This window comes from Myodes glareolus, chromosome 11 (genome assembly GCF_982192425.1).
Source record: "Myodes glareolus chromosome 11, mMyoGla1.1, whole genome shotgun sequence".
Lineage (NCBI taxonomy): Eukaryota > Metazoa > Chordata > Mammalia > Rodentia > Cricetidae > Myodes > Myodes glareolus.
In genome coordinates, this window is record NC_142036.1 from 81,474,813 (window position 1) to 81,489,039 (window position 14,227).

General features: G+C 46.9%; 1 protein-coding gene across 1 annotated transcript in view; it reads right to left on the reverse strand.

Annotated features, from left to right (window-relative positions):
* Positions 1-819: 819 nt before the first annotated feature.
* Positions 820-14,227, reverse strand: part of Dock4 (dedicator of cytokinesis 4) — a 392,500-nt gene continuing 379,092 nt past the window's right edge. Inside the window, 9 exon segments of the mRNA XM_087911826.1 lie at positions 820-1,531; positions 4,239-4,300; positions 7,029-7,142; positions 8,837-8,909; positions 10,801-10,910; positions 11,074-11,155; positions 12,825-12,945; positions 13,271-13,392; positions 13,713-13,832. Coding sequence (XP_087767952.1) covers positions 1,058-1,531; positions 4,239-4,300; positions 7,029-7,142; positions 8,837-8,909; positions 10,801-10,910; positions 11,074-11,155; positions 12,825-12,945; positions 13,271-13,392; positions 13,713-13,832 — 1,278 coding nt within the window. The 3' untranslated portion in view covers positions 820-1,057.

Here is a 14,227-nt window from a genome sequence, read left to right on the forward strand (position 1 = left end):
CCACAGTCCTCCGCCCCCAACCAAAGGACCATGGGATGAGCTGAGAAGCTAATCTAACCCGGTGAGAACAGAGAGTTTGAAGCATTCCTTATTTTATGCAGGATTGAATGTTAATGCCCTCACTTTCTCAAAGTCCTTTTAGCATTCAATCACATTAACATATTTTCACTACGGTTTTGTCTTCCTTCCCACTATTGATTTCATACTGTCCTGTATCGATTCCCAAGTCCTTGTTAATGGGACACAGTAATTTGTGCCTATTTAATCCTTGAACGTCTGCTCGGCACGTTTTAGATAGGAAATCATCAAGTTGAGGAAGCACAAAATTCAAGTAAACACTTCTCCTCGGGTCTTTTGCTTAATCTATCTAGCTGATTGGAACTCTGAAAGCAATTTGCACCTTGGAAAGTAATACAGTAGATAGCAATGGTGTCAGGGCACTTAAAAGATTTAGCAACCGATTCACAACACAGAGTTAAAGAGTGTAGACAGCTGTCAGTCATCAAAACAACTTCCTGTCCCAATCCGTGCAAGCCTTAAGCATCTCATCCAACCAGCCTGCTTTAACCTTTAGTTCTGAGGATGCGCACTCAACATTCTGCTCAAGGGGAGAGCCGAACCTGTCACGTTAAGGAAGGGCCACTGTGTTAGGACTTGCGCAGATACGATCAGCTTTCTCAGAGTATCAAGTATTCAGAAAAAGGTATACAATATCATCACACGCTATATTGCTCGACAATATTGTATTGGTTTTAAGATTAAACTACGTAAAAAAAGTGAACATAAAAAGGTACAAAAGGAGTCTTTTTTTTTTCACGATTTACCACTTTCAAATGAGAAACGTTTTAATGAGACTCAGCCATACTTCATATAACATCTGGCGTTTTAGATCAGCAACTTTTAATATTGTGCAACATTATATTAATAAGCAAATTTTAATCCCATTCATTTAAAGAAAGGTCTGAGTAAGATATTAAAGTGCCTACACTAAATGTCTTCTCATCAGACTTATTTTGTAAACGGCAAAGAATTCATCGCAGGTACATAGAAAAGTGACTTAGAGCTGAGACACCTTGCGGGGCAGGGGCCTGGGCCTCGGGCCGGGCTCAGTCCTTCGGGTCCCATTCTCCAGGTGGCTGGATCGTGCAGCCAAGGGCTTGGGGGGCAGAGCAGGTGGCTCGGAGGTGACAGGGATGGAGAGGCTGTGAGGTAGCGGGACAGGGCGCCGCAGAGTCCGCTCGTAGACACTGTACGGGGGCGGGGTTTTGCTCTCCTTGCGTACTGGCTCCTCCGACCCGCTGAAGCTGGGCATGGGCATCGGCACAGGCATGGGCACCGGCATGGGCACCGGGCCCTGTCCCGGCCCCGACTGTTCGTTTGCCTGGTTTTCAAAGCCTGAGGTTTCCGACGTGCTACACCGGCTGAGCGACGAGATCCCACTGCTATAGCTGCCCGACAAGACCGGGGAGTTTGAGCTCAGTCCTGGGGAGTTGTACTCCACTGGAGACGGGGTGAAGGACTGTACGGAGCCCTGCTCCCACCAGAGGTGGGGTAAGCGAGAAGAAGAGACAGCCGTTAGAGATGTTTCCCTAAACTGTGCGATGAAGCCCTAGACTCCAGTGCCTGCTGGCTGGCTGGACTTGGAGATGTAGGGAAGGAAATGTGACCCTAATCCAACTTGACTGACTGTATCCATGTAAAGACCTTGGGTTTACCGGGAAGTGTGTAATACAGACCCGACCCACAAAACAAAGCCTGCGCGAGCCCACAGAGGACAAGTGCCCACCAGCAAGTCCCAGAGAGGAGCTCCGGACAAACCAAGTCTACCAACACCTCTAGTCTCCAGGCATGCGTGTATATGTGTGACTGGACATGGATATGTGTGTGGGTACACAGGTGTGTATATGTGACTGTATGTACATGTGTGTGTGAGTGCACATGCATGTGTGACTGTATAGATGTGTATGAGTGTGTGTTATAAATGTGTTTGTATGGATGTGGATGTGTTTGTATGGATGGGTGTGGATGTGTGAGTGTGTGTGTATGAATGTGTTTGTTTATGTGTGCATGTGGATGTGTGTGCACACAAATGTACATGTATGAATTGTGTGAGTGTGTGTGCATGAATGTGTTTGCTTATGTGTGTATGTGAATGTGTGTGCACACAAATGTATATGTGTGAATGTGTGTGAGTGTGAGTGTGTGTGTATGCAGGTGCACGTGTAAGTCAGAGGTTGCTGGGTGTCCTTCCTGAGGAGCCATCTACCACCTCATTTTTCTCAGACATGTTTCTCCCTGGCCTGCAGCTTGCCAAGTCAGTCAGGCCGCTGCCCAGGGAGCACTCAGGATCCTGACTCCTTCCCCAGCACTGGGGTGGGTAGTGCATACAGCTGCTTTTCTGCATGGGTTCAGGGGACTGAACTTAGGTCCTTATGCTGTCAAGGCAAGCACTTTACTGACTGGGTTACTTCTCCAGCCCCTAGCTTCTCTTTTAAAAAGAAATAACGCGGTAGGCACGGATCCTTCCATTTAATGGGAACATACAATTAAGCACAGTGAATTATGAGATCCAAATTCACCAATATCCTTTTTAAAAAACGAGATCTCAAATTCAAAACAAGACAGGTTAAGTTCAGTCATCTGTAAAGAGTCAATCCTAATGCTTCGGGGGGGGGGGGGGAGGAACACCCTAAATTCCATCACATAAGATACCAAAGTGCATTCCAGCCATAGGAAAGCTTGAAACTTGGGAGTAGTGTGCCCTCTAAAGTAACCCGGGAGTTACAGCACAAAGTATGATCGAGATCTCTCTCTCTCTCTCTCTCTCTCTCTCTCTCTCTCTCTCCTTCAAGCTCCACTTATACAGACCTGTTTACAAGACTGCCTCTAGCCAGTATGAGTACACGCAGTAAAGATCAGCTCGCTAACTGGAGCTATCTAACAGGTGTGTGCAGATTTCCAGCAAGACCTCCTCCTTCTTTAAGAACGTAATCTCGCCATTACTTATTGTCTTATTTCTACTCTGCAAAATGGAATTGAAACACAGGTGGTAATTCCATCACCACGTGTGGGAGTGTTTGGAGGACTCACAGGTGCAAAGACGTGGGAGGGCCGTGCTGCCTTCCTCTCCACATCAGGGCAATGACAAGCAAGGCTTCCACAGCGAAGCGGGCCACATGGGCTTCACAACGACAGATAGCCATGCTTCAGAGTGACAGCAAAACTAGAAACTAATTCGCACTTCCCAGAGAACTTTTCCGGCAGGGATTTTGGCAACAGAATCAAGCCACCCTTCTTGGGGGACTTTTCCTTTTTTGGTGTTGTTTCCTGCTTCCATCAGCGACTGTCCTGAACAGCCAGGGGTCACACCTGTCCTGAAGTGTTTGTGGAGACTAATCCGTCTGTTCACCTCAGCTAGCACTGTCTCATCAACACAAAGGGCTCCAGGTGTGGACACTAAGTTCCTGGAACAAAAGCATCCTTTCTACACTCACTCCAACCTCTTTTTTTCTCCTGGGCTTGGAGCCAGTCCCACCCAGTCTGCACAGAGGCTAAATATCACTTTGTTGTCAGGAGGGATCTGTATGCTCAGAGATGTTAGGTAGCCTGCATTTATGTAACAATTCGAACATCTGACCTTGCAACCTTCTAGTCTGTTCTCCAGAATGCTTTCTTCCATTTTTGCCGTCATGGGTTCTACGACCAAGTATTTGTTTGTAATGGGAGACATCTTGAGTACAAAGTATTAAGAGGACAAGTTGAGTTTGGCTTTGCTGAAATGGATGAGATTGACGATTGAGCCCAAAAATGTACAGAAGAAAAATCTAGTAGACCTCAATTACTGGTGTCGTTCAATCTATACAAACACATATGTAGTCATCTGTATTTGGTGTGTTTCTAATCAAAAGACTAAGTCAAAACCTAGGAGTTATACTGTGACTGTATTTCTTTTCTTATTCAATAGATTTGCAGACTATAGTTTGTTAAGTTCTCACGGCCGCTATTGGGAGAATTAAAATGTTATTGCTACGTCACAACAAGTAATTGAAAACAACAGTAACAACCACCAGAGAGTACTGGATTCTTGGGGCAGGGGGAAAAGCAGGCTGTTTTCTTGTCCATTTTCACTCCCTTTTGTGATAGGTTCTGTGACTGAACTGTAGGAATGAAAGCACCTTTTGATGTACATGGGGTCAGATTTCAAGGAAAAAGGAACCAGTCCGAGGACAGGCTTGTACCTTCAGCGGAGACCGTCCAGCAGGTGATGGGGATACAGATGTCGTGTGTCTTGCTGGTGAAGCTGTAGACGGAGAGAGACCATTTAAGAAAAACCAGAGCTGTGCCTGCCCTCTGCATGTACAAACCCAGGCAGGTGAGTTAGTGCGTAAGGACCGCCTCAGCAAGGGGAGGGGAAACATTAGGGGGAGAAACTGCCTGGTGCCTCTCTAGACCAGATTCCTCACAGAGGATGGTGTCTCCAAGACATGGGCCCATTAGTAAAAAGTTGCAGGTGCACACACAATGCTCTGACCAGAACGGTATGGCCCAGACTGCTCCAATGACCTTTCCTTTCCTTTTTTCCCCTTTTCTTTTTTGTTGACAAGGCTTCGTATGATCCAAGCTGGTTTTGAACTCCCTCTGTATCTGTGGATAACACTGAACTGCTTATTCACCTGACTCCACCTCCTGAGTGCTTAGGTTACCGGGTTGTGCTCCCATACTTGGCTCTGATATTCTTCTGATGTCCCCTAAGACCAGACGCTGTTCATCACTCAGTCTCTTTATCTCATAACACGCTTCTGGTGTGAAGGGCCAGGAGTCAGGCCACCCAGGCAGCCTAGAACAGGCCCATATTGCTATCCTGCAAGCCTTCTGTTCCACCCCACCTTCCAGCATTCCCAATGCAGAGGGGAAGCTTGTTCATATCAAGATAAAAGGTGAGCCGCTTCCCATTGCTCCTCTAACACCTGTCCTTAGGCCTTCTTCCCTCTGTCCCCTGACTGTCGGGTCTCACTGTCATGGCAGAGAAGAGGAACCTCTGCTTCTCCTGGGTTTCCAGGTCTAACACCTGGGACCTAGCATGTGTGGCAGTGCAGCTCCGTGTCTCTTTAGGGGTCAGAGCTTGCTCTCTAGGGCTTAACCGCATAGCATGGAAAATAGTTGTGACGAAGTGTGTGTGGGGCAAGCCACACTTCCCAGGGCCACACAGAGACTCTGGCAGCCGTGAGCTAAGCTCCTTTGTGGTCACCGGCCCCTCTCCCAGTCAGCACCGCGAGGCTTGTAACGTGTCAAAACCTACAGAGAAGCTGAAAGGAGGAACGACAGACAGTCGCACAGCCCCACAACACTGACCACAGACGAGGAAGGACATCAGGACAGACCACAAAAGCAATCAGTGCAGAAGGGAGAGCAGCCCTGCCGATCAATCTACTTGGAAGGAGCAGGGTCACCTGGCTGTGCTGTGTTCATTAGCACACTGCAGGGTCGGGCAGCCTCAGCCCTGCATGCTGGCTCTTGATATCAGTGCTGGCTCTGTGTTCTCATGTGTGGTGACTAGGAAAGAAATCACGAGTGGACAGAGGAACCAGCCCTGATTGGCAGAGGCACAGCCCTCCGTGTCTGCTGCTACTGCGGCAGAGGTCAAAGCTTCCTGTTGCTTTTGATTCGGTCTCAGACAATAGCGCAGCCCTGGCACCTAGCGCTCACTCTCAGAGCTGTTTTTCTGGAAGGGTGCTTTCTGCGTGCCTAAAAAAGGTCCACCAGCAGCCTTGTTCTCAAATTGGAACTGTCCCAGGAGATCAGAGAGCATCGATAATATTCATTCCTTAGTCAGAACTATCAATCTTATTGTTCCTTAAAAATGCCTTCCAAGTTCCCATATTCAGGGGCACAACCAGGCCCTTCAAACTAGAGACTGACTAAATGTATGGGTATCAGCAGTGATGTACAAGTGATTTGGCTGACCAGCCCACATTCCCACAGTCAGGCTGATACACCAATGAGGACGATTAATAAAATTAGTTATTCCTCTCTCTGTCGAAACCTCTCATATGCCTTTCGGAAGCTAAAGGGTGAACACCTACAATACAGCAAGGAAACAGCACCACTTTTTTTTTTTTTTGTGGTTCTTACGCCGGCTATATCTGTAAAGCTCCAGCCGACATGGGTAAGTACTCACAAGACCTGGCTACTAGAAAAAGCAGTCACTTAATAGCAGGAGGCCTCTTTTAAAACTGCCTCTCATGCAAGTCACCAAGTGCAGTGAGTTCAGATGGAAAGATGGCCTTTTCCCACCGGAAATCCCTAAGAGGGTCAGTTCTGCCTCTGCGTTTCTCCTGGAACTCCGGGGCAGGCTGGAAGCTCCCCGGGACGTTTTCAGCACTCGGATGCTAGTGAGTGGAGGACTCCCACGAATGCCTTGGTAAGATGCTGTGCTCAGCCTCGTTTCAGGGATGTAACCTTCGGGCTGAGAAGCCCTGAGGTTGATTTCATGAACTGCACCCCCAAGAGATGCAGGTTCATGCGTTAGGCCTCTGGGCAGTAACCACCACGGGACACAGCGCTAGTTCTCGGAGCAGCGGACAATTAGGCTGTCAGAAGCGGCTCGAAGCCACTGTGAGTTGGTCCTTACTTGGGTCAGCTGAAGGATGGATGTCATTGTTGAAGATTCAAGAAAGCAGCTGAGTTAGCAGAGGTTGGTGCGAGCGGGGGTGGGGGGCTGGGGGGCTGGGGAGTGGGGGGTAGGGGGTGGGGGTTAGAGGAAGCGGGAGTGAGCCATGGAGCCAGAAGGGTTGTGCGTGGTTAAGGGGAGAAGATAGCACGCTCAGAGCTTACCCGAGGGGCTGTCTGGCTGTGTGGCAGAGGTGCAGGGAATGGGAGCAAGTACTAGAAGGGAATTACATTCCTAGCAAGACTTTTACCTCAGATACCAGGTGACTATCATTCTCTGAGGGACTCAGGACAAGAGGCAATACTCCGTATAACTCATTTTTTATAAAAGTGATCGTTCAAAGGCTTCAAATACCCACCAGTCTGTGTGGGCCTTGGAGGGACAGGGGGAGAAATAAGTTTCCCACCGTCCGACATGTTCTTGGCTTCCTTCCCACTGTCCAGGCTCCAGCTGCTAGGGGTGGGATTCACAGCTGGAAGGGAATAACAAGGCTAAAAACACAAGATCCAGCTTTGCCTTTCAAATGTTTGAGATCTTAGGAGAAAGTCACAATTATCCAGAGTGAAAAAAAAAAAAAGAATCAACTGGATTTCAAAAAACCCACAAAACCCTAAGCCCCAAACAAGCAGGAAACGCCCTGAATACTAAAGCTTTCTAATTGGTTACTTGACAGTCAGAGTCGACATTTAATTGGCTAACAGCGTGGCTCTTTATTTCTCTCAAGCTGTCAAACAGGACCTCAAATCTCTATGCCAGAGAGTAGCGACCTGCTGAGAATCATGAGTGTGTTTAGATGCCAGAAAACAGATGGAAAATATAGTCATCTGTCTATTTGTAGACATTTCTGGACCAGCGTCATCTAAAGGAGGCGGGGAGGCAAGTGGCACTCTCCTATCTCAACTGTGTCGTGGAAGGCCCTTGGACTGGTCTGAGGGTGCCACGCCATCTCCCTGCCCCCTGCTGTCCAGAAAGGACTCTTGCTGCGTCGAGCGATCACACTACCTAAGTCCTGAGAAAACAACTCGGACTGCTGATACGTCCTTCTTATTCTGTAATCCATCTGCTCCAGGCATCAAGGTGTAGAAATAAGGAGAGGCCTGCTAGGAAGCGGGGCAGGACACACCAGGCTATGAGCAGCCGCTCTGTAGTGAAGAGTAAACCAGAGCTCCGGCTTGCTTCCTGCGCAGACACTGCCATCTGATGGACCCAGTGAGGATTGCCGCGTTTTAGTCTTCCAAATTACTGCTTTGACTTAATGGGGCAGGATTATTTTAAACGTAATTTTTTTCTCTCTATTCCTTTTATATTTTCTCCGTGGGTTTCTTTAGCACAGTGGGTAAAAATAGCAACACGATCCCAGTTTCTACGGATAAAGACCAATGCTCGACTTACAACATGAAAGCCAATTCCATACTTTATAAAATAATTCTGGCAAGGTCCTCACTAATTTTGACCTCCCCTTGGGAAGGTTTAATGTTAATGGATCAGTGTACATGGTAATACAGCCTAGTTCTTAATGGGGGCAATTAAAATGCACTTTCCCGGGACATTTCATTAGTGAGTCTTGATTCATTGGTTGGTGAGACTGACGACCCTGAGGCAGGGTGACACCCACAGTTGCCGGGGTGACGCCCTTCCTCTTCTGCGTGGTGCTAATTGGCTATTCGCCACTACAATGCATTTGGTTCTTATTTGTGTGTGCACGACCCTGAGGCGGAGCACACTCCGTTGTGCACTGGACTGCGATGCTTACACAGAGTTTAACTGTACAGGAGCCTATCCAGTCACCACAAACCACAGAGAGCAGCCTGAAAGGGCTGTAAAGAGACGAGGGACGCAGACTGTGCAATCAATCTGAGGACTAGCTACGTCGATTATGTGAACTGATGGCCCAAGTGGAAACTTTGCTTTGGGAAGTGCAGGCTTCGCCTGGGCTGGGTAAACAACAGGAAGTCATTACACAGAGGGGTTCGTTCCTAAACTGCTCACATGCTGCCCTTTATAGGTGGTGGAGAATGGATCACGAACGCGTCTTTCACTAATTCCCTGAAGATCACAACTGTCCTGATCACTAAACCTGCCACATGGCACATGACAGACTGGAGAAGTGAGGACAGACAAACCCTGACACGTTCTAGGACCCCCGCGGGGTTGGTTGACACCCACCTTTCTCAGGCGCGGAAAGATTGGGGTCACTGCGTGGCAAGGGCCCCTCTCCAATATGATTAAACAGCGTTCTCTGGAAAGGGAAAAGACACATGTTTGTGATGTAATACGCTGAGTCACCTTTTAGAAAATGATATGGTTATCTCCTTATGAAACTTTTTGCTTAAAGTATTTTCTATATGGTGTAATGAGCCTATGAACAAAGAATTAAACTATATTTAAGTAGAAAGGGGGAACAAAGCCTTAAGTTTTCTGAAAGAAACATAATGAAAAATTGTGCTTCATGTTAAATATAAATGCTCAATACTTTTAGTTATTTCTTAATAGTTTTAATTATATTATAACTCATAATAAACATACGGAAAGTTAATATTAAATATCAGCTAGGTATGGTGTTCTTTAAGTGTATATTGCTAGAATGGCAGCCTGACCTATGAATAGGAACTAGAGGAGAAACGTCAGTCCAAACATCTACTATCTGGGTGAACTCTATTGGCTGAAATCCCATAGCAGGTAAAAAAACACAAACTGATGAATGATCTGTAATTTCTAAACTACAAAATTACCAATTTTACATGACTCTATCTATTCATGAAAAGAAGCAGTGGACATCTACAACAGCTGTACATTACTGCAGTTTGGGTAGCATAGGTGCTATTTCAGATTTCACCCAAGGCAGAGAACTTGGGACTAATCAAGGGCGCCCTTCAGAGTTTCCCCTGCTGGCACGTGTTCTCTTAGAGCAGATGAAACAAACTGTGAAATCCCCTCGCATTGCCAGTGACAACGGGAAATAAAACTGGTTAGCTGGTTCAGCCAAACGCACTCAGCAATCACTTCTGCAAGCCATCAGTGCTGCGCAGAGGCGGCTTCCTGGGCCTTTCGGGAAGATCACACAATCAGCAAAGATAAACCAATCAAGCCAAATCCCACTCGCTCTCATCCATTTCCAGATGCAGCTACAGACTTCTGCCAGGATGGTGTAGAAAAACAGAGAAATTAGCGGGAGCAGAGATAGTTTGCTCTGCTCTTAAAATTAGTTCTAAACAAGCGTTACAACTCAGGGCTACAACATAAACCATTTTGTACCCACCCTCCAATGCACATAGTTGCCTCTGGGCTAAGCCTGTGGCCCTGTGCTCACTCAGGTAGAGAGGAATCATTTTAGATGAGGTTTGAGCGACAGGTGGAACCACATTCCCTAGCTCCTATGAGGGGTTCAGGGACATCTCCAGGACAGAGTTGCTTTCCTGGTAATGCATGGCAGAAAAATGGCAAAGGCAAAGAGATTGCCCCTGCACTGAAGGATTGGGGGGTGAGGGAGTGGAAGGTGGGAATCAGCTGCAGCTATCCTCAATAGCTGTGGGCAAACAGGAAGTTCTGGGTGGAAGCAGTAGTCTTCTGCTAACTTAAGGGGTTCCCCCTCCCCAGACTTCTGCTCCATACACATGCAGACACACACACAGATGGTTCATTCATTAGCTTCCCCTTGGGATGTTGCTGTAGCAGCAGTGAACAGGTTGTGATGAAGAAGGACCCAGACATTCTCTCTCTGCTTTGCTGTTCAAGACAGCCCTCTAGAACACTGGTTCTCAGCCTATGCGTCCAGACCCCACTGGGAGTTGAATCAGATATCCTGTACATCAGATATTTACATTACGATTTATAGCAGGAGCAAAATATAGTTATGAATTAGCAGGGAAATAATTTTATGGCTGGGAGGGTCACCCCAACATGAGGAACCGTATTAAAAGGTCGCAGCATTAGGAAGACTGAGAACCACTGCTCTAGACTTTTGAGGCAGATGGCCTCCCGACAGCGGCAGAGACCCGAGGTGGACCAACTCTTCACCCAGTTGGCCTGGACACCGCTTGCTTTCAGCAGCTACTGTGTACTTCTGCAGAGAGTCACCAACAATCCCACACATCCCCGTTTTCTGCTTTCTGATTCACCCACAGGAGTACCTGGGAAGGCTCCACAGGCGTTGGGTAAATGGCACTGCATGGTCTATCTCTTGGGGACAGGCAAGAGTTTTCTCTGGAATGTTTGTGTTTGTCAGACAACAAAGGAGAAGCTGGGAAGAGAAACAGAGAAATTATCAGTGTGGTAGCCAAGTGGGGCCTGCTTTCGGAAAACTGAGTGTTGTGGCAGTCACCTACAATACTCTGAAGCCACAGTTCCTGGAGCCGGGAAGGTGCTTTGGGTACCAGTCACCCCATCCCCAGCTCTGCACTGACCTCTGGCGCTCGATGGGGCAGAACTCGTCACATTAGGTGAAGCAGAATGAGTGGAACTCAGGCTTGAGGTAGATGGGCTGGGCTGGAAACATAGGGAGAGATTGTCATACATGGTTAGGAGTGCCAGCTCATAATGACACTTGAAACAAAACACCAACACTTATCTTTTCAAATTAGCAAAAAAAAAAAAAAACAAAAAACAAAAGCAAAAACAAAAAAGAAACCTCCAAAGGCCATTTAAGAAGCACAGTGAAGTCTTAATAACTCAGCTGAACAAGGAAGTTTGCCTGGATTAATCAGGCACCTGAGATTTCCATTACGGCTGAAGGGACCTCTCATGTGTGAGTGTCCACATGCCATGGCTTGTGTGTGTGTGGTATGCATGTGTTCCTCTCCTGTGTGAGTGTGATACACATGTGTTCCTCTGCTGTGTGAGTGTGCATGTATCATCGCGCGTGTGTGGTATACATGTACTCCTCTCATGTGTGAGTGTGCATGTGCCATGGTGTGTGTATGATACACATGTGTTACTCTGCTGTCTGAGTGTGTATGTACCATGGTGTGTGTGTGGTATACATGTACTCTTCCCATGTGTGAGTGTGCATGTACCATGGTATATGTGTGATATACGTGTGTTCCTCTGCTGTGAGTATGCATGAACCATTGTGTGTGTGGTATACATGTACTCCTCTCATGTGTGAGTATGCATGTACCATGGTGTATGTGTGATATACATGTGTTCCTCTGCTGTGTGAGTGTACATGTACCATTGTGTGTGTGTGTGTGTGTGTGTTATACATGTACTCCTCTCCTGTGTGAGTGTGTATGTACCATGGTGTGTGTGGTACACATGTACTCCTGTGTGAGTGTGCATGTGCCATCGTGTGTGTTATACAAGTACTTCTCTCATGTGTGAGTGTACATGGTGCACGTGTGTTCCTCTGCTGTGTGAGCGTGCATGTGCCATCGTGTGTGTGTGTGTGTGTGTGTGTTATACATGCACTCCTCTCCTGTGTGAGTGTGCATTTGTCATTGCATGTGTGTGCAGGTCAGAAACAACAGTGCCCTCCTTTTACCACGTGGGTCCCCATGCTTGGCAGTAAGCGCTTTGTCCACTAAGGTCTCTAACCGCCTCGGAGGGTTTCTGCAAGGTACGCAATCTGCTTCCTACTTATCTTCAAAGTCATGTGTTCGAAGCACACAATGGGAATTGCATTGTGGCTGTTTCCAAAGGCAGTGGAAGGAAATACAGCTTTATTTTACTATCCTAAAGCAAAATGCTTTAAGACTCCCATGAGCTCTAAAATACCTTTATAAACTACGTATTTTCTCCTACTTTTTATTGCAGAAAATTTTCTTATATAGGTATGCAAATTTTATAATGGGGCCTCAGGCCACAAGGGAACTCTTATAGAACCACTTTGGAACACTACGAGGCAGATGGTGTATATCAACATGCCCCAGGAGTCTAGGACCCAAGAATCAAAGAACTACCAAGGTCATTCTGAAAGCTAAGCTTGGGCAGCCTGCCTGGGCTTCTCTAGTGCTTGTCCTTAAAGTGATGGGCAGTTTGGAGAAAAACAGCTTTGTAGATCCCAAAGGCCAACAAAGCAATACTGAGAGTTTTCAGTGGTTGGTCCTTAGGTCAAGTTCTTGCTGGCAGGTCTGTCCATGAGCCCAGCAGAATGGACAGACACTCATGATGCGGACAAACGGAATAAACACGAGCAGACAAAAAGCCAATCAAGTACCTGTATGTTAAAGACTTCATCAGAGCTTTCTGAGTGCCCTGTAATATTGCTTACTTCAGCAGAGGCTTGGGAGGACAGCGAGGACGAGGAATACCGGTTGACAGCTGGGTAACTTAATGGGCTGTTGCAGGGGGAAGAAAACAGTCGTTAGCTCGGTCTTGGAACTGTATTTTATCACATGCTGGCACGGCATAACACCAAAGGAAAAAAAGGCACATCCCATTTTGTTGTCTCCTGTTTGCCTCGATATAATCGAATGCTTGAGTTTATTTATTTCTCATGCTGCTGCTGTTTCACCAGTGGCAGATGTCTGCAGCGGCCTCGCAGCTTAATTATTTCATTAAGAAATAGTGAATTTGACAAACTGTACCATAAAGAATGAGAGAACTGTTCCCGATCATCTTGTGGGGCTGGCAAATTGTAAGGTAATTCAGAATATGACTTACCTGCGTCGAGGAATTACCCTGGTACCATCTGGACTCATGGAAGCAGGGGCCGAGTTTCTACACACACGAGGGCTCCCATTAGGAAAATGGACAGGACTGGCTTGAATACAGGCAGGGAACTCCTGAAGAGGAGGTAAAGAACACGTTGTATTACAGTGACTGATCTATGATGTACTTTAGTCTACTACATGTACATCTTCAACATCTTTACATAGGGACCAATTATAAATGCCAGTATTATGGAGCCTTTCAAAATCGACTTTTTTATTTTGCTTCCATGAAGGCAAATTGCAGGAATGCAATGGTAATATTAAAAGGTCCCTGGAAAATGTGCAGTGTGGCAGAAGAACCAAAAGATGTCACTATTGGATTTTTCATCCATCGACTCACAGAAAGCAATGGCAGTGGCTAGAAGGCCCCACAACCACCCTTCAGCACACACCTGTATCCCAAAGCTCGACTTCATCACAAAGAACTGGTCCACCAGTTTTTTGTGAAGGGGTCTCATATCTTGAGGTACAAACTTCTCGTGCACAGCCAGGCCAAATTCCAGAATCTGTGCCTTGAAAAGAAAAAACCCACATCAGTGACTATGTCTCAAGGGGGTTTGCTGTGAACCATACATTACTGCAGACCTGCTCCATCCGGTGAAGCGGAACAATTGCCGCTCTTCAGGGTCTGAGAACTAGAGTTGAGAGTTCTGTCTCAGGCCCTGAAGACACAAAATAAGAAAAAAAATGTGCCCTCTTCTTTGAAGTCGAAAAAGAAGAGCATGCCTAATTAGTCCACAGAACACAACCTCTGGGCTTTATCTGCAAAACATGGCCCCGATGCAGAGCCAATTCTACTGACTGACCGCTCCTCCATGGCACTTATGTACCAGGTTCATCCATTCATGGACTTATTCCTGATCTCGAGGTGGCCTGAGATGATTTGAGCGTGAGATTTTGAGGGACA